The sequence below is a fragment of the Giraffa tippelskirchi genome, chromosome 4, assembly GCF_054371585.1.
Source record: "Giraffa tippelskirchi isolate mGirTip1 chromosome 4, T2T-mGirTip1v1.2.pri, whole genome shotgun sequence".
In the NCBI taxonomy this organism is placed as follows: Eukaryota; Metazoa; Chordata; class Mammalia; order Artiodactyla; family Giraffidae; genus Giraffa; species Giraffa tippelskirchi.
The window spans coordinates 32,839,013-32,862,568 of record NC_137278.1 but is presented as its reverse complement, the minus strand read 5'-3'; the positions used below and the strand labels follow the sequence as shown (position 1 = coordinate 32,862,568).

Here is a 23,556-nt window from a genome sequence, read left to right as displayed (position 1 = left end):
TATAATGACATGCTTTTATCTATAATAATGCTTTTCACCTTAAGGTCCATTTATTTTAATGTTGATAAAGCTATGCTGGTTTTCTTTTCTCTAGTATTGCTTTATGTATCCTTTTCCCACCATTTTGCTTTCAACTTTTCTGTGTTAATCTCTTAATCTCTTGAAAATTGCATGTGATTTGTATGTTGTTTTATGTAATTTTGATAATCTCTATTTCTTAACTGATGAGTTTATACAATTTATGTTTATTAGGATTACTGATATACTTGGATCTATTTTACTATCTTATTTTATGCTTTCTATTTGTCTTCCTTTTTAATCATTTAATTAATTTTTAGCTTCTCTTTTTTCTCTTTTCCTGCCTTCCTTTGAATTGATTTTTTTAAAAATTCCATTAATTTTTTTTCCTGCTGGTTTGAGATCAAACATTTCATCTCTATCTTTTAGTGGTTATTAGAAAATTTTTACATCCATATTAACAGTTGATCATTATGTCCATTCTCTTCCCAAACAACTGTCCTCACCTTACATCTTAATGTTGTCCAATAATGTAGCTCACACCATTTTTTTTTGCTCCATACAGTAATATAATTATTATTGTTTAACAATCTTTATTAGATTTCCCCACATTCTGATTTTGTGTGTGTGTGTGTTGTTGCACTGGGTCTATTTTTACAAGCAGGCTTTCTCTCGTTGCACGAGCTAGGGCTACTCTTCATTGTAGTGCACTGGCTTCCTGTTGTGATGGTTTCTCTCGTTGTGGAACACAGGGTCTAGGTGCATGAGCTTCAGTAGTTGCTGCACGCTGGCTCAATAATTATGGTTCACAGGCTTAGTTGCTCTGCTCCATGTGGAATCTTCCCAGGCCAGGGATTGAACCTGTGTCCCCTGCATTGGCAGTCAAATTCCTATCCACTGTACCACAAGGGAAGTCCCATTCTGATTTCTTTGTTCACCCTTTTCCCTTGGATTCCAAATGTTCCTTCTGGGATCATTTTCCTTCTTCCTGAGTTATATCTCTTAGAATTTCCTTTAATAGAGAACTGTTGGTGGTAAATTCTCTAATTTGTTGTCTAAAATTTATCAAACATTTTTTGTTTAATCTCATTCTTAAAAGATAATTTTGCTGAGAATAAAAATCTAGAATGGCAATTTCCCCCACCCCCCTTTTTTGACACATTGAAATATTATATTACTGTGTTCTAGCATCACTGTTGCCGTTGTGAAATCAGCTGTCAGTATAATTATTCTTCCTTTTAGGTGATTTGTCTTTTCTCTTTGAGTACTTTTGAGATCTTCTCTTTTTCTTGGTTTTCTGTTTTTTCAGAATAGCAACTCTAGATGTGTATTTCTGTTTATTTAATCTGCCTGGGATTATTAGGCTTCCTGGATGGGAGTGTTAGTGTTTTGCAACATAGTAGAATAATCTCAGCTACTATTTCTTCAAATTCTGTTTTTAATCCAATTTTCTCTATTATCTCCTCCATGGTGCTTTGTTTTATATTTTATATGTCTTTGACTCGATTAACTGTACTCTGGACCATTTCAGTTCAGTTTAGTCGCTCAGTCATGTCCATTCTTTGCGACGCCATGAATTGCAGCACGCCAGGCCTCCCTGTCCATCACCAACTCCCGGAGTCTATCCAAACCCATGTCCATCGAGTTGGTGATGCCATCCAACCATCTCATCCTCTGTCGTCCCCTTCTCCTCCTGCCCCCAATCCTACCCAGCATTAGGGTCTTTTCCAATGAGTCAACTCTTTGCATGAGGTGGCCAAAGTATTGGAGTTTCAGCTTCAACATCAGTCCTTCCAATGAACACCCAGGACTGATCTCTTTTAGGATGGATTGATTGGCTCTCCTTGCAGTCCAAGGGACTCTCAAGAGTCTTCTCCAACACCACAGTTCAAAAGCGTCAATTCTGCGGTGCTCAGCTTTCTTCACCGTCCAACTCTCACATCCATACATGACCACTGGAAAAACCATAGCCTTGACTAGATGGACTTTGGTTGGCAAAGTAATGTCTCTGCTTTTAAATATGCTATCTAGGTTGGCCATAACCTTCCTTCCAAGGAGTAAGCGTCTTTTAATTTCATGGCTGCAGTCACCATCAGCAGTGATTTTGGAGCCCCCAAAAATAAAGTCTGATACTGTTTCCCCATCCATTTCCCATGAAGTGATGGGACCAGATGCCATTATCTTAGTCTTCTGAACATTGAGCTTTAAGCCAACGTTTTCACTCTCCTCTTTCACTTTCATCAAGAGGCTCTTTAGTTCTTCTTCACTTTCTGCCATAAGGGTGGTATCATCCACATAACTGAGGTTATTGATATTTCTCCCGGCAATCTTGATTCCAGCTTGTGTTTCTTCCAGCCCAGCGTTTCTCATGATGTACTCTGCATATAAGTTAAATAAGCAGGGTGACAATATACAGCCTTGTTGTACTCCTTTTCCTATTTGGAACCAGTCTGTTGTTCCATGTCCAGTTCTAACTGTTGCTTCCTGACCTGCATAGAGGTTTCTCAAGAGACAGGTCAGATGGTCTGGTATTCCCATCTCTTTCAGAATTTTCCATAGTTTATTGTGATCCACACAGTCAAAGGCTTTGGCATAGTCAATAAAGCAGAAATAGATGTTTTTCTGGAACTCTCTTGCTTTTTCGATGATCCAGTGGATGTTGTCAACTGGATCTCTGGTTCCTCTGCCTTTTCTAAAACCAGCTTGAACATCTGGAAGTTCACGGTTCACATATTGCTGAAGCCTGGCTTGGAGAATTTTGAGCATTACTTTACTAGCATGTGAGATGAGTGCAATTGTGCGGTAGTTTGAGCATTCTTTGGCATTGCCTTTCTTTGGGATTGGAATGAAAACTGACCTCTTCCAGTCCTGTGGCCACTGCTGAGTTTTCCAAATTTGCTGGCATATCGAGTGCAGCACTTTCACGGCATCACCTTTGAGGATTTGAAATAGCTCAACTGGAATTCCATCACCTCCACTAGCTTTGTTCGTAGTGATGCTTTCTAAGGCCCACTTGACTTCACATTCCAGGATGTCTGGCTCTAGGTGAGTGATCACACCATCGTGATTATCTGGGCCATGAAGATCTTTTTTGTACAGTTCTTCTGTGTATTCTTCCACCTCTTCTTAATATCTTCTGCTTCTGTTAGGTCCCTACCATTTCTGTCTTTTATTGAGCCTATCTTTGCATGAAATGTTCCTTTGGTATCTCTAATTTTCTTGAATTTCTGGACCATTTATTTAGATCTATTCTTCAGTTCACTAATTCTTACATCATCTGTGTCTAATTTATGTAACTCACTCATTGTGTTTAAAAAAGAATCAATCTTTTTTTTTGTATAAGTTACATTTTGAGAGGATAGCTATTTGAATCACAACTATATGTAAGGAATCTCCTATTAGTCTCTTCACATTGAATGGGCCCAAGCATTCTTTATCTCTGGTCTCTGCTATTGCATGAAGCATTCAGCTGATAATTCAAATTCGGTTGGCTTGGTTGGGCAGATACCCTAGGCAAAAATTTACTTCAAGCACAGTTTTCCCCCAGGGATTACTGTTTCCACTGTGCCTTTATACTCTGGGTATTTGTTACTTTCTTGCCAACTAAATGTATTTAAAAATATACTTTCTATCTTTATCTAGCTTTGTGGTTACTTTCATTGGAACGTTTATTCTCATACTCCTAGACATGGAAGCCTGGATATTTTTCTAGTCCATCCTTTCACTGAGGTATGTTTCCTGTGGCGGGACCTCTAAAGGTCCCCAAGCAGTATAGAGAGCTCAGTTCTGTCTCCCTTGGATGGGTCCAAGACCTATCTTCTCTCCCAGCTACAACAACTAAAGTCCAAGGATCTATGTTGCCAGCCAAAGTTCATGAACATTCTTATTTTTTAAAAAAAATCTATATATGTACTTATTTTTGGTTACATTGGGTCTTGGCTGCAGCACAAAGGAACTTCTGTTGTGCTTGGTCTCAGTAGTTGAGGCATGTGAGCTTAGTTGCCCCGCAGCTTGTGGGGTCTTAGTTCCTGGACCAGGGATTAAAACCACGTCCTTTGCATTGGAAGATGGATTCTTTACTGGGCCACCAGGGGAGTCTCCATGAACAGCCTTAAGGCAGCTGTGCATCTACTTGGCCACACCAACAAACCATGTAGACTTACTGTATCTTTTGGGGCCAACTTATGCATAGAGAAATGGGGACAGTTTCTATGACTCTCAGTAACTTCACCTACATGTGGTCTTCCATGCTTAAGACAGCTCTATTTGTGTAATAGCTATACAAGCATCTACCTGTTGGCCAGATGCTCACCAACTCTAGGAAGATCTCTTAGGAAGATGATATCTTCCTTTGGTTCTGAACCTTGTCAGGGTCATAGAACTCCTTGAGAATCTGCTGAAAGCTATGCTCCTTTCTCCAGGAAAATTCAATGCCAGCCAGAATATAGGGTACTATTTCAGAGGGTTCCTAATTGTCTGCTGTAGACCATCAAGCATCTGTTGATTTGTCTTCCTAGAGATGAGTTTGAGGTTTCAGGCCTCAGCTCTGGAGGGCTTCTGCTTCCTCAGAAACTCACATGATATGTACACGATCCTGGGACTAATGAGAAAGCTTCTTGCTCTGTGCTTTGGTTGATCCCCTATTTGACTATTTTTATTTAATCAATTGATTGTGCTGCCAATGGGCCTACACAATGTAGGCCTAAAAGAACGTTTTTGTTTTTTTCCCTTCGACTGAGATCTGGTTTCCCCAACTGTGTTTAGTAAATAGCAGTTCTTGGGACCACTGTTATATTGATCCTGATTTGTTGTGTTTTCAAGCCCTACCTGAGCGTTGACCTATTTCAAAGAGTCTGAGTTTCTTTTGATTTGTTCTTCAGTGAGTTTTTAATAAATGCAAACAAACAATTTGTTTCCCTTCCTATTTAAGGCTTTTTGTGACTCTCTGCACTTCTTTTTAAAAAAATATTTATTTATTTAATTGGCTACACCAGGTCTTCGTTGAGGCATATGGGATCTTTTAATTTCAGGATGCAAACTCTTAGTTGTGGCTTGATGGGATCTAGTTCCCCACCAGGGATTGAACCCAGGCCCCCTGCACTGGGAGCGTAGAGTCTTAGCTATGGGACCACCAGGGGAGTCCCACTCTTGGCATGTCTAGTTCAGCCTTTTTCTTTACCTCCTGAACTAGTTTCCACCTGTAAAATAATTGGACTGAACTAAATCAGACATGCTTAAACTGCACTTCTCTGAGCACTTCCCTGCCACCAGTGAATGTTACCTGTGAAACAGGGATCATTAGCTTATCGTTTGTGTTTTATTTGGGTATCTTCCTCGAGGTTTTGTGCATTAATACGCTGCAGGGGTATGCGGGCGGGGGTGGATGATGATAGGAGTGGCAGTGAGGGCTGGCAGCTGTGACAAAAGTTGCTGTAACAGCTTCTGACAGCTCTCTGACATCACGTGTCTGGAGTGACTTGGGCACACACTTCTCTGAGGGCTGGCAGGGCAAGAGGAGTGGGGTGCAGGGAGAGGCTCCTGTCTGCGGCTCGGCTTCTCCCAACACAGGTCTGCAGTATGCCCTTTATGTGCTGGATCTGAAATAAGATTTATTGGGGATCGCTGATGTCCTGTGTGGCTCCTCCCTGTGCACTCCTCCCTGGGTGGCAGGTAGAGGCAGAGAGCAAGGCATTGCTGTCTAATCCATTGATCCCCGCTCTGTGGCAGACCCTTTCCCTCTGCTTCCCTCCTCCTGTTCCTACTTCCAGTTACAGGAAGGATGTTACCTGTGATGATGAGAATGTTACTGCTGCTGCTGCTGCCCCTGAGTCAGGCCGCTCCCAAGGACGGCACCATGAGGTAATGGCGTTCAGAGGGCAGGGCCGTGGGCCGGGAGCAGGGGGAGTCTCAGAGGGTGTGGTGTGGGCCCCTCTGGGAGCTGGGCAAGTGGGCATACGTTCCTTGACTTCTGTGTCATCCCTACCACCTCAACCACTGCCTTGTGCTTGTCGGAGTGTCCTCTGCAAAGTGGGCATCGACACCTGTTTTCTGGATTCACTTGGAACTGGGAGCTCGTTTCCAATGAGGTGTGAGGTTATGAGCTTGGGAAGGGGCTGCAGTCCTCTTATCAGGAGCTTCTTACAGTGGAAGCTGCAAAAAAATAGAGATCCTTAGCACATCATTTCTGTTTTATTCGAGTATCTTCTTCGAGGTTTTGTATATTAATACTATGCAGGGGCTATGTGGGCTGGGGTCAGGGGATGGATACAGAAGCAGCAGCAAGGGCTGGCAGCAGTGACAAAAGTTGCTGTAACAGCTCCTGACAGTTCTCTGACATCACACGTCTGGAGTGACTTGGGCAAACAGGGGTCCCTGTCCAGAGCTAAGAGAAAATCTTGAGCGTTATAAAAACCCTTGAGCAGATTGAAACTCCAAAACCAACGTCTATGCCTCAACGTTGGGGGTGAAAAGAGTCCCTTTTGTGTTATGGAGCACCTTGGGTCTATATAAAACTGGGCAGTACCACGGGGCTCAGCTAGAGACCTGTCCCTTAGCAACCAATATCACAGAAGAGTTGCCACAATCCACATCGTCCTGCGCCCCTGTGCTGGTTTCCTGGGGCTCCACCTTGTGTCTACTGGGTGTGGCCTCCTCTAGCCACCACCTAACCAGATATTTTATTGGGATTTTCACTTAACATCTAAGCTAGGAATCTGCAAAATCAGAACCTGGGGAGTAAGGTCATGCTTCTGAGGCTCCCCGCAAGGCTTTTGGGGACCAGGAGAAGCAGCTCCTTTTGGGCCTGGGAGGTGATCTCTATCAGGAGCTTGGGAGTAGAAGGCTATGAGGCTGGGCCCTCGGGGAGGCTCTTTGCAAGGCCAGTCCTTCCCTCCCTCTCCAGGATGGACCCTGAAGCACAGCATCTGCCTCTGCCCAACCCCTTCGAGCCAGGCCAGGAGCAACTTCGGTGAGTAGGCTGGGGTGAGGCCAGGCCTGGGGCTGCAGACCAGTGTCTAGAGGGCTGATTTTCCACTTTTTTGCCAGACTTCTACAGAGCTACCTAAAGGGACTAGAGAGGATGGAAGAGGAGCCAGAGCATATGAGCCGGGAGCAGGGTAAGGGGCTGGGCTGATGGGGCCAGTGGACGGGAGGCTCAGGGCAACCAGAGCTGGGACTGAGGTCGGGCCATCCTGTGACTCCTGCCTCATCCAGCTATCCCTGATGCCTCTTCTGATCCAGCTTCTCTTCCTTAGTTCTCCTCTACCTCTTTGCTCTCCACGACTATGACCAGAGTGGACAGCTGGATGGCCTGGAGCTGCTGTCCATGTTGACAGCCGCTCTGGCCCCTGGAGCTTCTGACTCTCCCACCACCAACCCAGTAAGCTCTTCTTCTTCTCCATGAAGAAGACCCAGCTCCTTGGGGCTTTGGGAGTTTTTTATTTTAATTTTATGTATTTATTTTTGGCTTCACTGGGTCTTCATTGCTGCAGGTGGGCTTTCTCTAGTTGTGGCAAGTAGGGGCTACTCTCCAGTTGTGGTCTTTGGGTTTCTCATTGTGGTGGCTTCTCTTGTCGCAGAGCACTGCCTAGGGTGCACAAGCTTCAGTAGTTGTGGTGTGTGGGCTTAGTTACCCCCAGGCATGTGGAATCTTCCTGGACCAAGGCTTGAACCCATGTCCCCTTCATTGGCAGGGGGATTCTTAACCACTGAGCCACCAGGGAAGTCTGCTTTTGTTTTTCTCATCATGACTTTTTCTTTTTTTTAGTGAATCCCCTGTAAAAGGAGGGCTCAGAGCCTGCATGGCAGGGATGCAGGGTGTGTGGGGAGGGTCAGGGTTCCTGGGAGCATCTCCAGTCACTACAGACTCTTCCACAGGTGATCCTGGTAGTGGACAAGGTGCTGGAGACTCAGGACCTGAATGGGGATGGGCTTATGACCCCTGCAGAACTTGTCAACTTCCCTGGAGAGGCTCCGAGGCACACAGAGCCCAAAGAGCCTCTGGAGCCACAAGATGTTGGGATGCAGCCTCTGTTGGCTAAAAGCCCATCAAGACAAGAAGCACATGAAGCCCTGAGTCCTGGAGAAGCAGCTGGAGGACAGGCAGAGGCCAGAAGGGAGTTCCTGGAGCCTGTACAGGAGGCTGGGGGACAGGCTGATGCTGTAAGAGAAGCCCCAGGCCCTGGAGGGGAGGTTGGAGGACAGGTAGAGACTGGGGACGCTGGAGGGAGAGCAGAAGAACTTCTAGGAGAAACACTGGGGTCTAAGAACACCCCAAATGAGCTTGAGGTTCATGCTATTCAGCTGGAGAATAGTGAGATGTAAACCTTGAGGGTACAGGTTTGTACCAGTAGAAGTCTCAGTGCTGGAACATAAGCTCTAAGGGTAGGGTGTGTATATTAGGATAACAACCACCTCTGTGCCCCCTCCTTGGCCCCAGTAGGTGGTAGGTCTTTCTGTGCAGTTCAGTTCAGTCTGTGCAGCTCAGGGAAACCCTAAGTTGAAGGGCAGCTTTAGGGCCCAGATGACCAATAAAGAATTGAATGAACCCATCTCCATGGGCCATTGATCCTCTGGCCCAGTGTGCCCTGGCCTCAGACTTCAGGGGTCAGGGACTGGACAGGCCTCTTGGGAGGGCAGGAATTCAGTTTACCCAGTGTTCCCAGACGAGAGACAGAAGAGTTCAGCACTAGGCCACAGCCAGCTGCAGACAACCGGGGAAGGGAGCTCAGCCTCTCCCCAGGGCCCAACCGCTGATGCACCCTCCTGTATTCAGGGCAGGTCTGCTCCATCACCCTGTATCTGCTCCCCACCCCTGAAAATATTAATAATAACTGCCATTTACAGAGTGCCTAGTGCACACCAGGCATCATGCTGGGCATTTTATAGATTGTGATTTCATCCTCACCATAATTGTATGACCAGGCGGAATGATCTCTATTTGACAGAGGAGGAAATTGGGGAAGATGGAATTCAGTAACATACCCAAGGTGAAAGTGAAAGTCACTCAGTCGTGTCCTACTCTTTACGACCCCATACAGTCCATGGGATTCTCCAGGCCAGAATACTGGAGTGGGTAGCCTTTCCCTTCTCCAGGGGATCTTCCCAACCCAGGGATTGAACCCAGGTCCCCCGCATTGTGGGCGGATTCTTTACCAGCTGAGCCACAAGGGAAGCCCAAGAATACTGAAGTGGATAGCCTATCCCTTTTCCAGGGGATCTTCCCAACCCAGGAATCGAACCGCATTGCAGGCAGATTCTTTACCAACTGAGCTATCAGGGAAATCCGTACCTAAGGTGACGTAGCTAATTAGTGGCCGATTTGAATTCAGGTCTGTCTGACCCTAAAACCCATACCTTTGATCACATTCTGTGGCTTCACCCTGCTGCCCCAACTCCCATATGGACACTTGCTGATTCCCACATGCCTTCAGTCTGGGTCTCTCCCAGGGAAGGCACCACTGTATCCTGTGTCACATTTGTGGCCAAGGCACCATCTTGACTCCAAGGCAACTTCCAGGGTGGGGCTTGGGGGAAGTTACTGGGGAGATATTTTTGGATTGCAGAGGCTCCACCAAACCACAGAGTAGGCTCCCCGCCTGCTGGCCTGTCAGGTTGGCTCAGCCACGGGGACATGCTTGTGGCCACTGGAGTCTTGTGACAGCACCAGTGCCCAGAGGAGCTTGTCTCATGGCTTGTGGTTACTGGGAAGGCTCCCTGGGGTGCAAGGGGTTAAGTCTCCCCCCCACTAGGAAGCCTCCAAGTCAAGCCCTCTATCCCTGCCTCCTGGGCACTGACACCCACACTGGTGGCTGCTCTTCACCAGGAAGACCTGGGCCTCCAGCAAGGGCACAGCTCATGGCAAGCCTGGGTCGCTTTCTGCTGCTCTAGTCTCCACAGGCCCTCCTCTAGGCCTGGACAAGAGGTGAATTTGGGGAATAGAGAAAAAGAGGGCGAAGGATTGTTGGATCAAAACCTCTGGAATCCCCAGCCAGAGCAGCTTAGTCATTGAAGACCCACAGACTGCCAGGAGGAAGCTGGCTCTGGGAAGATTTATTTGCTCTGCGACTCTGCCAAGTGAGACACCAGGTCACAGGTGGAGCCCTCCCGCAGCCTGGATCGGCCCAGGGAGTAGGGCAGCCAGATGCCAGGCTGGCCACAGAGGAGAAGGCAACAGGAGCCAGTGACGCCAGCCTGGGGCGGGGTATGAGCCGGTGCCCGCTGCCACAGGGCACTCATACGATGCCATCAAAACCCTGCAGACCGCACTTCTTGCCGGCCACCTGGCAGCCGAACCTCAGCGCCTCCTGCATGCTCTTCCCTGGAGAGAGGGACAAGTGGCCAGGTCAGCCGGGTCTTTGGGGCAGGGGCAGGCCCCAGCCCTGTGTCTCCTGCTGGGGTACTTACTCTGGGACAGGCTGAAGATGACCGCTGCGTTGAAGGTGTCTCCAGCCCCCAGAGTGTCCACCACGCGGGGCGGTGGGAAAGCGTCAGAATGGAGCAGCCGTCCATCAGGGCCCAGCGCATCTGCGCCCTCCTCCGCCCAGGCACAGACCAGTGTGGCCCTGCGACAGCCTCCTGTCAGTGAGCTGTTAGCCCAGCCCTGGTCCCAGCCTCGTCCCCTCCCGGGGCAGACCCTGGATGCCAGACTCCCTCACTCCTCACACCCGTACCGGGGCGCGGCCTGGCTTCTGCGAGCTCACCCCTTCCTCACGCGGCTATACAGGCCCCTTAGGGCCTCCTCTGCTGACCGGAACCCGAAGTGCTTGGCCACATCTTTGCTGACAAACACCTGTGGGCAGTGGAAGAGAGGCTGAGGGTCATCTGAGCTCTTAGCCTGAGCTGTCCCATACCACCAGCCGCCTAGCATTGATATTATAACGCTGCTCCTCCAACATGGCCGCCTAAGCCCTCAGGTTGCGTCCCGCTGTACCTCACAAAAGGTTTTCTCACTCGCTCAAGATATGCTGGAAAGCAGCCATGTAAGCTGTGACACAAAAGTCCCAGCATATTTTTTCTAAGATCAACAAAGCTCCTCACAATTGAAAACTCAGGGTGGGTCTTGAGCGCCATCTTGGGGCGCACTCTACCACGAGCGGGTTAAATCACGGCTCTCAAGAGGGTTTTTGTTTTGTTTGGCTTTCCTCATACAACTGTGCCCTCTAAGTCTGATTTCTTCATCTTTAAAACAAAGGGCTGGGGATTCTAGAGATTTCTTAACACCAGCTACACATTAGAATCACCAAGGAGTTTTATTAAAAGATACTTTAGGCTCCACCTCTATCAACCAAATTAAAAAAAAAAATGAGGGTGGGGTTCAGGCATCCACATTTTTTAAGGTGCAGCCAAGGGCCCAACCTGCTTCACTATGGTGCTAGGATTATCACCCAGATTCCATTTATGTTCCAAGTTTACATGGGCAAGTCCCCTTCCCATCCTCCCTCGCCCCCTAGTGGCTCCCACCCCATAGTTGGAGGGCACCTTGGAGAATGGTGCCATCCTGTCATCTGACAGAGGAAAAGACAGGAGGCCCATTGAAGAGAGGCTGGCCCTGTGGCTGGCTGTTCTGGCCTTGTCCAATCCCTCTGGACATACCCATGAGCCCCCTGGGGTGGAGAAATTCTACTTCTTGGCTACTCTTGAGGTCTGTGCAAGAGCCCAAAGCAGGGAGTCTGTCTCTTTGCTTTGCCCCCACCTGCCAACATCACCATGTATGAAAGGCAGAACAAGGGAATACTCAGACACCATTTAAGAACCAAATTAAGCTGGATGTGGCTGGGAGCTGGGGGGAGTGTGTGGGGTGGGGGGTGGGTGCTGCAGGGGACGCTTACCACATCTCCATAACCAAACAGCTGGTACAGCTCCTCGCGTGGCTTCTCCACCTCCACAGACACCTGGATCCTGCTCTCTGGAGGCTGCCTGGCATTGTGCTGTTCTATCCGCTGCAGCATCTTCACCTGCTCTGACACGTTCCGGCCCTGGAGCAGAGCAGGGCAGGGCAGGCAGCTCAGGACCAGCCAGGCTCATTCTTCCCTTCCTGCTGGAACTATGGGTGATGAGGGCAGAGGGGCCAGGGCTGCTGGGCTGGAAACTCATCCTAAGTCTCAGAATTCCAATGCTGTTATGGACCTTGGAAACCTTATCAACCAGCCCTCTAATTTCACAGATGAGAAGACTAAAGAATAAAAGAGACTTTCCTGGGACTTCCCTGGCAGTCTAGTGGTTAAGACTTAGCACTCCTAATGCAAGGGGCATGGGTTCAATCCCTAGTCAGGGAATTAAGATCCCATATGCTACATAGTGTGATCAAAAAAAGAGAGAGACTTTCCTAAGGACTACAGTAAATTAAATGACAAAGCTAGGACTAGAACTCAGGACTTCTCAAGATCTCCTTCCATCTAGACTCCAAAACTTCTCTTGGAATGAAGACTCTAGTTCCCTTTATTTGGGAGCTGGGCTGAGGCCTCTCATTCCTGCCTTCCCCAGAGTTAACAGATCAGGTCTCCCACGGCCTGGCTCCTGCCAGAGGTTGAGTCTGGAGGAGGTGGGGCAGCCTGTAACACAGAAAGCACCAGACTTTGCCTAGAGCGAGCCTCCTGCTTCTGGTGCCTATATCCTGCTGTGTGATCTTGAGTACATCACTGAATCTTTCTGGGCCTCAGTTTCCCACCTGAAAACATAAATGAGGACAGAGAGGGGATGGGTTGGGCAGTGCTGGGCTCATTTATCTCTAAGGAACTCCATGGTTCAAAAACCAAGGAGGAAGAACATGCGGAGGGGCTGGAAGGTCGAGGCCCTCAAAACACAGGTAGGGCAGGCCTTGCCTCAATGTGGATCCACTTGAACCGGGTCAGCTCAACCTTCTCAAAGTCTTTAGCGGACACATCTGGCAGGTTCCTGAGTCACATGACAGAGAAAGCACAAGGTGAGGTCAGCCAGAGCCAGGATCTCTAACTCGTTGCTAGGGCCCCTATGCCTGGTACTGCCTGCAGCATGGCAGGAAGCTGGATCTATAGCACATGCTTCAGAGGCTCAGCCCTAGAACAGACCCTCTTCCAGGCTAAACTTGAGACCACTCCTTCCTTACCGCACTGAGCTCCATCCAGACAGGGGACTGGAAGCAGTTTCCTAGGGTGCCCCTTCCTGTGTTTGAGGCTGTGATATTATCTAAAGACAAATTCATCCACCACATGTGTCAAGTAAGGAGCCAATCTACATGCCTTGGAGACCACATCTCCCAAAATGCTCTAAGAGCGCCAGGGACTACGATTCCCAGAATTCCTCTCACCAGCAGCCCACACAGCTCCCAGCATGCAGTGTCCCAGGAAACTACAAAGGCAACCACCATTCTTCCTAGAGCTCGGGTCTGGTCCTACTCACTTCTGGTTGCCCCACCAGTGTCAGCACCACTGTCCTGAGTTTAGCAGCTCCATGTTATGATCCTGAGATCAAGGTTGGTGCTTGAGGATGAATTTATTTTTGGCTGACTTAGGTGTGGAAACCTGGGAAGGGTCTGCCTTGATCTTCCTTAGCCAGAGACCTACACACAGCCAGTGTCCTCCCCTCCCTGTTCTGCACTGAATCCTCCCTCGATTTAACTGCCTGTGTCCCTTCTGAGGTGCTTCTCCATTGGTAAATGGGGCCGACCCCTAGCCTAACAGGCCTGCTGCAGCTGGAGATAACGTGTGTGGATATGCCGGGACCGAGGCCAGTAGGCAACAGACAGTTCTCCTTGGAGCTTCTCTCCCTCCCTTCCTGTGAATACCCATGTTGTGTCCCTGATCAAAATTGCTACAGAGTGTTGCTCAGTGTGGGCAGATGACCAAGCGTTGCCCAATGGGAAGATCGCCTCTAGCATGTATGCCTACCCACTCATTCGTTTGGACACAAAGACCTCAGGGCCACTGGTTACAACTCTTGTCCTAAAATGACTGCCCCTCCCCCAGGCCCAGTGGTTATGCTGGGTGGTAGGGTCAGCTGGAACCCCAGGGCAGTTGGGCTTGGGCCATCTCAGCCCTAACAGAGTACCTGGCAAACACACTAGGTTCTCAGGAAACTAAACCTCTGAGATTTTTCAGGAGGGAATCTGGGAGAGATAAGTCTCTCCCTGGCAGCCTGGGACCCTAAAATGACCTCCCCACACACACACCAGGTTAGCAAATCATCAGATGGCCCTTATCTGCTGACCCAATGTCCCTCTTCCCTCTTTCAGCAATGGCTGTGGATGGTATGTGGCATTTGGTCTAGCCTCATTATGCTGGACCCTTGGGAGTGGCTCATCTTTTTCGAATACCCAAACCCCAGCTCCTGGTGCCATGCTGCAGGCTGGCAACTCTGGAAACTCCAGCATGCCCCCTTCAGGGCTCAAGATGGTTTGAATCACATCTCCCATCCCCCTGCCCTCAGAATGACTTACCCACCCCCACACCCAGGCTTCTGATTGGCTAATTATGGAGGAATCACATCATAAATTATATTTTGCACAGGTCTGCCTGCCCCTCCTTGGTGTTGACCAAGGCCAAGTGGCCAGGCAGAGCAAAGCTCACCCCTTCCCACCTCACTTATCCCCTAATTGAAAACAATTCCAAAATCACTGAACAGTATGGCATAGGGACAATTTCTGGTATAAAGAGGGAGGCCACGAAGGTCAGGCAACTGGGATGCCTGTGTGGCAAGTGAGGAGGCTGATTGGTGGGCTGTGGCAGGCCAGGCCAGGGGGCCTTACGTGTCGTAGAGTACAATGGTACGGGAGCCATTGGAGTTGTTGACGATGCAACAAGAGCATGGGGTCTCCCCGCTGCTCTGCCAGGCCACCTGAGACACGTCCACACCCCGCTGCCTGAAGTCAGCCACCAGGAAGCTTGGTTGGGGGGAGCCCGAGCCAAGGGAAGGGCAAGGAGACACAGATTAGAGATTCCAAGTGGCCTGGGCCTTCCAGACCTTCCAGTGGGGAGCGGTGCTTCCAGTGGGGAGCACACAGGCCTCGGAGAGGAGGGTCCTGCTCTGGGGGCTGAGTGATGGCGGCAGCAGCTGGAAGGGTGCAGACAAGTGTACAAACCTGTAGGCGTGTAGGATGGTGCGGCTACCGCTGGCCTCGCTGATGATGACTGTGGAGATGGGGACGGAGCCCGTGGTCTGAAAGACCATGTAGCGGAGGTCCACAGAATAGCGGCGAAGGTCGTCCAGGACAAAACTGCCAGGGCGGAGTAACCCGGGGAGGTGCAGTTCGGTGGGGGTTTGGGGATTAGATGGTAGGTGGCAGGGCCACCAGGGACCCTGGGGTGCAAGCGGAGAGGCTAGGAAGGGACTGGGGTTCGTCACAGGCTTGGGAGGGGCAGGAGAGGTGGGACAGCATGGCCAGAGCTCAGGGAGGAAAATCCTCACGGACATTCTTTTAGGTCCTGACTGACCCTGGCCTTCAGTCTGATTCAAGTGGGAAAGATTTCGCTAGATGGGGTGGATTTTCGGACTGAGGATATGTACCCTGTTTGAACCAAGCAGGTGAGGGCACTGTGGCCTGCACCATGTAAGGCAAGGCAGTATTAATAATTACAAGGTGATACTTTGTCCCCCGGAATTCCAGTTGAGCTATTTCAAATCCTAAAAGATGATGCTGTGAAAGTGCTGCACTCAATAAGCCAGGAAATCTGGAAAACTCAGCAGTGGCCACAGGACTGGAAAAGGTCAGTTTTCATTCCAATCCCAAAGAAAGGCAGTGCCAAAGAATGTTCAAACTACCACACGATTGCCCTCATCTCACACGCTAGCAAAGTAATGCTCAAAATTCTTCAAACCAGGCTTCAACAATAAGTGAACCGTGAACTTTCAGATGTTTACGCTGAATTTAGAAAAGGCAGAGGAACCAGAGGTTAAATTGCCAACATCCGCTGGATCATCAAAAAAGCAAGAGAGTTCCAGAAAAACATCTATTTCTGCTTTATCGACTACGCCAAAGCCTTTGACTGTGTGGATCACAACAAACTGTGGAAAATTCTTAAAGAGATGGGAATATCAGACCACCTGACCTGCCTCTGAGAAATCTGTATGCAGGTCAAGAAGAAACAGTTAGAACTGGACATGGAACAACAGACTGGTTCCAAATAGGAAAAGGAGTACATCAAGGCTATATATTGTCACCCTGGTTATTTAACTGATACGGAGAGTACATCATGCAAAATGCTGGGCTGAATGGAGCACAAGCTGGAATCAAGATTGCCAGGAGAAATATCAATAATCCGGGTTGTGTACACAGATGACAATACACTACACAGATGACATCACACTTATCACAGAAAGTGAAGAACTAAAGAGCCTCTTGATGAAAGTGAAAGAGGAGAGTGAAAAAGTTGGCTTAAAACTCAACATTCAGAAAACTAAGATCACGGCATCCAGTCCCATCACTCCATGGCAAATAGATGGGGAAACAATGGAAGCATGAGAGACTTTATTTTGGGGGGCTCAAAATCACCGCAGATGGTGACTGCAGCCATGAAATTAAAAGACGCTTGCTCCTTGAAGAAAATCTATGACCAACCTAGACAGCGTATTAAAAAGTGGAGACGTTACTTTACCGACAAAGGACTGTCTAGTCAAAGCTATGGTTTTTCCAGTAGTCATGTATGGATGTGTGAGTTGGAATATAAAGAAAGCTGAGCGCCGAAGAATGGATGCTTTTCAGCTGTGGTGTTGGAGAAGACTCTTGAGAGTCCCTTGGACTGCAAGGAGATCCAACCAGTCCATCCTAAAGGAAATCAATCCTGAATATTCATTGGAAGGACTGATGCTGAAGCTGAAACTCCAATACTTTGGCCACATGATGTGAAGAACTGACTCATTTGAAAAGACCAGATGCTGGGAAAGATTGAAGGTGGGAGGAGAAGGGGATGACAGAGGATGAGATGGTTGGATGGTATCACCAACACAATGGACATGAGTTGAGTAGGCTCTGGGGGTTGGTGATGGACAGGGAGGCCTGGCATGCTTCAGTCCATGGGTCGCAAAGAGTTGGACACGACTGAGTGACTGAACTGAACTTTGGCCCCTGGTTCCCTCTGCTTGCCCATCCCCCTGGTACTCCTCTCTTGGAAGTCCTTCCCATCCTCATGTGATTCCTCTCATTCCACACCTGCCTTCCTGATGCCCAGCGAGGACGTGATGCTGCCTTGGTGGGAGTCGGGGGGCCCACTCACTGCCCTCGCCTTCCACAGCATGGTGAGCCCTCCCACTGCCTGAGGCCCCTCAGTATGGGTCCAGGACTCCTGCTCAGAATCCCCTCTGGTCAGAATGAGTTGTGGGGGCAGCCCCTCAGGAAGACTTCACCAGCAAAACGAGACCACCTGCCCCTCCCAGCTCTTTGGAAATGCAGGGTCCTGTCATCAGGAACTGGCAACTACACCCAGTAGTGCAGCCACCATCCTGGCCTTGCTCACTATGACTGGACCTCACTTCCAGCAACACCAAAGCTGGACAGTACAGATTGGTATAAAGGTATCACATCAGGGCATCATTCTTTGTCTTACAGCTTAAGGATCCTTTAAACAGTAGCTTTCCCAGTGGCTTAGATGGTAAAGAATCTGCCTGCAATGCAGGAGACCTGGGTTCAATCCCTGGGTGGGGAAGATCTCCTGGAGAAGGGCATGGCAACTCATTCCAGTATTCTTGCCTGGAGAATTCCATGGACAGAGGAGCCTGAGGGACTACCATCGGTGGAGTTGAAGAGTTGAACATGACGGAGTGACTAATACTTTTCCACTGCATAGATGGAAAATATGATTTGGTTTGCCAAATACCTTTTTGTCCCCACAGTGCCAGGCACATGGTAGGTGCTCATGCAGTGTTTGTTGAGCATGTGGGGAGAATTTGGAATGGCCCACTTATCAGCATGACTGCTACTCAAAGTTGGGCCCACCACTCAGAGCAAGAGGCCTGGTAGCTGCAAGGGAAGACAGCTGCTGAAGAGGGTTGGCAAGTGAGCGGCTGTTGGCTCTGGGTCCCTCTGTCCCACCCCAGAGGGCAGGCTCTAGCCCCATTATTTGCTCCATGGCAGTTCCTAGGGAAGGGAACCTGGCTGCAACTTGGGGCTGGGCTCCAACAGTGTTCAAAGGGCTGTGCTTTATAGGCCAACAACCTGGCAGCCTGCCCCTGTGCCCACAGTGGGCAAAGTGTGGGCCTCACCTCCTGATAAGCGCTTGCTGAGTCGACAGTGCCAGGGGTCAAAGGGCTCTTGGGTCCCTGCAGCAGCCAACACAGAGCAAGTGCATGGGCCACTATGGGTGGCAGCCTTCTGGCCAATGGAAACATGGGTCTGGGCCCAGTTTTAGCACGTGGCATCGGGGTGTCCTTGGGCAGGGAGCTCTCGCTGCTTCAGTGAACAACAGGGACACAAACACTGGCCCTGCCCCCTCAGTTAAGAAAGAAACTGCGGGCCTGGACCCTGGGACCACAGATGCAGGACATCCCGGAGGGAGGGTGGGTACAGCATGTCCCTAACTGCCCTCTGCCACAAGCACAGGCAGGACAAGGGGCGTGAGAAGGGCAAAGTCACATCCACCGCAGAGAGTCTGTTGGAAGCAAGGAAGGAGAAGATGGGAAGCTGAAGCAGGCTCCAGGGAGTGGCCAAGGAAACAGGCTGTGAAAATGAAACCTTAACAAGAGCAACATTAATGACTGAGCAGCAGATAAGCCACACCAGGGAGAGTCTGGGATGCTGGTCCTCCACTCCCCCACCCCCATTTCTGGAGGTCACAAACCATTTCTCAGAGACTGTCCACCCAGGGCCAAAGCTTCCTTCTCCCCCAACCCTGAGGGCCACCCTTTCCTGCTCCCACCACTCACTCGGCAACGTGGCCAGGGGCCAGTGAGCCCATGAAGGCGCAGGGTGCTCCGAGCAGGGAGAGAACAGTGCAGGAGTTGGATGCATTGCCTCCACGTTGCCATCTCTGGGACAAGCACCTGCAAAACACAAGGAGGGTCCCTGCAGCTCCAGCAGACTGAGCCCTGGGTAGGGCCCCCAGAATGGAAAAGCCAGGAGGTCCCCCTCAGAAAGCATCCAGGCCAGCCTTAGGCTCAGCGAAGGGAAGAGGCTTGGGTGAGGACCAGGTCTGTTCCCTAGCCCAGGCTAAATTCAAGCTCACAGTGATTAATATCTGTCTCCCACTATTCTTATGACATCAGGAAAGCACTCCCTTGGGGTCATCACAGTTTGAGGGTTTCACTGACTCTAGGTTACCTCCTCCTCTGTAACAGTGACCCAGTTCCCCACCTTCCCCCTCCTCCCATCAAGCCTCCTCCTTGAGAGCTGCTTCTTCCCAAAGGTGGCAAATCTACTGCTGCTCCTGTCTTAGGAGAGCCCACTTTAGTAATAACTTAGACTAAAATGATTAAGACAAGAAGCAAACCTGAACACTGTGATCATTTAAGAAGGTGGGGTGGGGGGTTGCATGGTAACTTTTACGTGTCAAAAGTTAAAAAGATCGTTGAGTGAAGACAAGTGTTTCTCCATCTTTGTTTTTCTTTTTTTTCAGCTTTATTGAGATGTAATTGACATATAATATTCTGTAAGTTTAAGGTGAAGAGAGTGATGATTTGATATATGTATGTATTGTGAAATGATTACTACAATAAGGTTAGTTAACACATCCATCCCAGCACATAGTTGCCTTTTATTTGCCTTTGTTTTTCTCCATCTTTACTGAAAATCTAACAAAAGGAAACTAAGTCAGGATACACCTGATGGGCTGTCATCATCAAAAACAAAAATGATAACTCATGCACATACTGTCAAAGCACTGGAATGATTTTTCATTTGTGTTCCAATAATACTGTGAGGTAAACAGTGCAGGCTGTTATTTCTGTTCTTCCAGTTTCAAAAAGGATAACAATAATAACTGCTGTAGTTTACCATAAGGGGAACAAGCACCAAAGAACCACTAATTAAGAGAAATGAAGTAGAATTTTTGACTAAGGTATATTTGTACACAAAACTTAACATTGAAGTTCCCTTTAGCCTTTGGAAAAGGGGGCCATGATCTCATGAGAAAGAAGGATACTAATATGTAAAGGATCCAACATTATTCAAGCTATGAGCTTTAGAGAAATTTTCATGCTGCAAAGAGAGGAGAAGCCTGGAGGGACTGGACTTGCTCAGAGTCACACCAACTGTTAAGGACAATGCTGATACCAGAACTCAGGTTTCCTGACCCCAAACCACTCCAAATGCTTTGTATTTTTAACTGGGTCCCAGCCTGAGGAGGTTTCAGAGAATGGGGCTATAGCTTTACTCTGTGGAAACCCTTCAAAGTCACACAGACGCCCAACTTTCTGTGCAGAAACGCTCTGCTGAGCATGAAGATGCTTTCTGGAAGGCCCTTTAGGCTTGGACTCTGAGAGGCCAGGCCATTCCTCAGGGGTCTGGCAGAGTTCCAGGAGGCACCTCCTGAGAGTTCTCCACTGCCCAGGGAGAGAGCCTGGGACAGGAGGGGCTGAGACGCTAGGAAGGCCTGGGTCCCCACTCAGGTCTGCCCATCTGGGAGGCACAACAGAGTCCAGGAGCTGGGCTGGGTGGGATGGGCGCCTGGGAGAGAGGCCCTGAAGACAAGCAAACTGTTCTGCAGAGGAGCAGAACCATGGGTCTGGGGGATGGGGAGACACCCCCTGAAGGGCAGGGGAGGTGGAGGACATGGGAAGGGTCTCTTTAGAGAGGCACCTCACTTAGTGCCCACCTTCAGAACTGGCCCCCCATCGGGGGGACTAGTAGGCTCTGGTCCCAGCCTCCTGACAAGCAAGCGACTCAGCTTTAGTGGAGCAGGCACTCTGGGTTCCCCCGAGGTCCCCCACAGTTCGTGGAGAAACTGTAGCCCTAGAATTCACTGTTCTCCTGAGAGTAAGCCTGTCCCCTCACTGTGCACCAAGTCCTGGGGCCAGCTTGACCTTGGTAGGTGGGTGAGGTCCATACAGCAGCACACCCTTGTGTCCAGCCCCCATTGTCCCTTCAGCCTTTGCCAGGGGCTCTAACATCTGGCAAACAAAGCAGCCCAAAGCAAAGGGTCACCTCCATAATATGGGCAGCAGCAAAGGAACAGGGAGCACCTGAGAGGGTAGAGGGCTGGAGACCTAGAATCAGGACACATGAGTTTTACTACTGCTCTGCCACTCATTAACTATGTGGCCCCTTACAATAACTGTCTCATTTCTCCAAATCCTTAGCTTCCTCATCTATAAAGAGAGAACGGGACTGATCCTTACATGCTTCCCGTGGGCTGCTGTGAGGAAAGCGTGTAATAATGCCTGTGATAGTACTATATGGACCCAAGGCCTGAAGAACTCCTGGCGCTCTCCCCTCAGTGAGCCTCATGGTTACTGGCACTGTAGTGCCTTCCCAAGCTCAATCTTGAACTCGCCTTTTATCCAGTTCTTGGCTGAGACAACTGAGAGCCAAGAAGCAATTCTCTGTATTCTAAGCACTGCTGCTGCTGCTAAGTCGCTTCAGTGTGTCCGACTCTGTGCGACCCCATAGACGGCAGCCCACCAGGCTCCCCCGTCCCTGGGAGTCTCCAGGCAAGAACACTGGAGTGGGTTGCCATTTCCTTCTCCAATGCATGAAAGTGAAAAGTGAAAGTGAAGTCACTCAGTCGTGTCCGACTCTTCGTGACCCCATGGACTGCAGCCTACCAGGCTTCTCCGCCCATGGGATTTTCCAGGCAAGAGTACTGGAGTGGGGTGCCATCGCCTTCTCCGATTCTAAGCACTAGATTACCCCAAGAGAAATTCACAGATTCCACTGAACTGGAGTGTCTTGGAATGACAGTATAATGGTGCGGTTCTTATCAAGAGTAAATATAGAAACCAACAAGTGACTCTTCAACTTCCACCAGACAACCAAGAAGGGTGTTTTCCACTATGTTGTTCACTGAGTACTGTAAAAAGGACTTCTGGTAAACTGCTTTTGGAATTCAGCACCAGGAAAAAGTCTGTACGGTTCATGAACCAGCTGGACCATAACTCATAGCATCTCCAAAGTTGCCTGCAGTGCTAGCAAGCCCTGAGCTACAATGAAGCTCAAAGACTATGGTTTTCAATGTTTCTGAACAGTCTAACTGCACATACTTCTTATTGTACACTACGTCGAAAACACTGTTTAAAAGAAACAGATGAGATCTATACGTGGTAAATAAATTAGAAGTAAATGCTGGTGATAGGCACGTGCACGGGTCTTGTTAAAAAGGAAGGCACTGCTTTTGCACTTTCCTAGCTGTGTGCCCTTCGGTTAAGTCACTGCGTCTCTCAGGGTCTCTGCTTAGTCTACTTGGTAAAATGGGGATAATGGTGTCTGACAGGTCCCAGGGTTGGAAATGGGAAGTGGAGAACATAATGCTATCCAAAGCCTGGGGCTTAATACTAAAGGCCTCAATTCTTTCCCCAGGTCCCGGGCAGAGGGCATGAGGCACCGGCTCCCAAGGCGACTCTCACAGCGTCGCTGCGGGGCCCAGGCTTCGAATCCCTGCAGTCTTGGCCGCCTGGCACAACGCGGGGCTGCTGCTGCCCCTGGGGTCACCAAGGGACCCGGGCGCCCCTACCTGCTGTCCGTGTCCTCCTCTGGGTATTTGTCCATCACATTGATGATGTCCAGCACCACTAGCCCCACGCACAGAATCTGTTTCTCTTCCATGAGGCTGCTCCCGGAGCTTTCTGCCCACCTGGCTGACGGGGTTCCTCCCTGGTTCTGCCTCCTATCAGGGTGAATGGTGTCCCGGCTCCCAGAGTCTGGCTCCTCCTCCGCGTTCGGAGCTCCTCCTCCAGGGAGCCTCCAGCGGCGGCAAGGGGTGCCTTGGGGTGCAGGGGACGGAGTCGGGCCCTTGCTCCCCACGACCACCCACTCCAGCGGACCTGGGAGCGCAGAACCCTAGGTCTCGGTACCCGGCTTCTCCTTGGCAATCTGCGTGGCCCAGGAGATGGCCACGTCTTCCACTTCTTGCCCTCGGTTTCCTCACTTGTCAAACGGACTCGGAGCTGATGCACATCTCTCTAAAGTGTAGCTAGGCAACCTCCTGAAGGCCAAGAGAAAGTACAGCAGAAGAGCATCCCGTGCCCCGCCCGCTCCCGCACCAGCTGATCTCTCTCCAGACCCCAGCTCCGCGGGGTTGAGTCGGGCCTCGCAGCTGCGGCCTGACCCGCAAGCATCCCCAGCCGCGGCTCGCGCTGTCCCGGCTGCTCCGCCCCGCCCCCGAGGTCGGGCCAATCCCAGGCCGAGGCCTCGCCTCTGCCGCGGAGCAGCCGGGGAACACAAGGTGGGCCGCGGCGGTCACGTGACGGGAGCCCCGCCCAGCGGCCCCGAGGTCTCGAGTCCCGGCGCCCTCTGGCGGACTCGGGCGGAAAGGGCGCGACCAGGAGGAGGACCTGGCTGGGGCTCTAAACCGCGGACGCGCTTCGCGCTCGCGCGTCCAGAGCAGGTGCGGGCCGAGCTACCCCGGCCGGAGCTGAGGGCGCGAACCTGGTCGGGGGCTCCCTCACCCCGTCCCCTGTGTACTCCTGTCGACCCATGAA

At 50.1% G+C, this 23,556-nt stretch overlaps 2 protein-coding genes across 19 annotated transcripts in view; one reads left to right on the top strand and one right to left on the bottom strand.

The window, feature by feature from the left end:
• CGREF1 (cell growth regulator with EF-hand domain 1) overlaps positions 1-22,208 on the top strand; it is a 34,105-nt gene extending 11,897 nt beyond the window's left edge. For 5 of the 8 annotated variants that reach the window (XM_081484107.1, XM_081484108.1, XM_081484103.1 and 2 more), the window contains 5 exons: positions 5,787-5,877; positions 6,920-6,985; positions 7,063-7,133; positions 7,272-7,396; positions 7,894-11,181. In XM_081484107.1, the coding sequence (XP_081340233.1) occupies positions 5,787-5,877; positions 6,920-6,985; positions 7,063-7,133; positions 7,272-7,396; positions 7,894-8,340 (800 nt within the window). In that variant the 3' untranslated portion in view covers positions 8,341-11,181. Of the gene's footprint in view, positions 1-5,745; positions 5,878-6,919; positions 6,986-7,062; positions 7,134-7,271; positions 7,397-7,893; positions 11,182-21,219 lie in introns of those variants that run through there. The other 3 variants (XM_081484105.1, XM_081484109.1, XM_081484102.1) reach the window with 2 other exon arrangements.
• Positions 5,317-23,218, bottom strand: KHK (ketohexokinase). 11 transcript variants are annotated; one of them, XR_014051775.1, is made up of 9 exons: positions 22,590-23,218; positions 18,850-18,966; positions 15,074-15,208; positions 12,840-12,912; positions 11,847-11,993; positions 10,719-10,807; positions 10,423-10,580; positions 5,805-6,168; positions 5,317-5,615 (listed from the first exon to the last, which is right to left on the bottom strand). XR_014051775.1 is itself a non-coding variant. In XM_081484114.1 (8 exons), exons 3-8 carry the CDS (start codon positions 15,403-15,405, stop codon positions 10,251-10,253), a joined length of 885 nt encoding a protein of 294 aa, XP_081340240.1. In that variant the 5' UTR covers positions 15,406-18,575; positions 18,850-18,966; positions 22,590-23,218; the 3' UTR covers positions 10,049-10,250. The 11 variants fall into 11 exon arrangements, 9 of the variants coding, with proteins under 9 accessions (XP_081340240.1, XP_081340241.1, XP_081340238.1 ...); XR_014051776.1 differs by having other exon boundaries at positions 6,060-6,168; XM_081484114.1 differs by lacking the exons at positions 5,317-5,615; positions 5,805-6,168 and adding an exon at positions 10,049-10,336 and having other exon boundaries at positions 15,074-18,575.
• Between the last annotated feature and the right edge of the window lie 338 nt (positions 23,219-23,556).

Coding starts and splice junctions, on each gene's coding strand:
- KHK (XM_081484110.1), bottom strand. CDS start 22,681: ATGGAAGAGAAACAGATTCTGTGCGTGGGGCTAGTGGTGCTGGACATC. Junction 15,209..18,849: donor GCCCCTGGCCACGTTGCCGA/GTGAGTGGTGGG, acceptor CCGCCCTGGCAG/TTTTGTCCTGGACGACCTTC. Junction 11,994..12,839: donor TCAAGTGGATCCACATTGAG/GCAAGGCCTGCC, acceptor GCTCTGCTCCAG/GGCCGGAACGTGTCAGAGCA.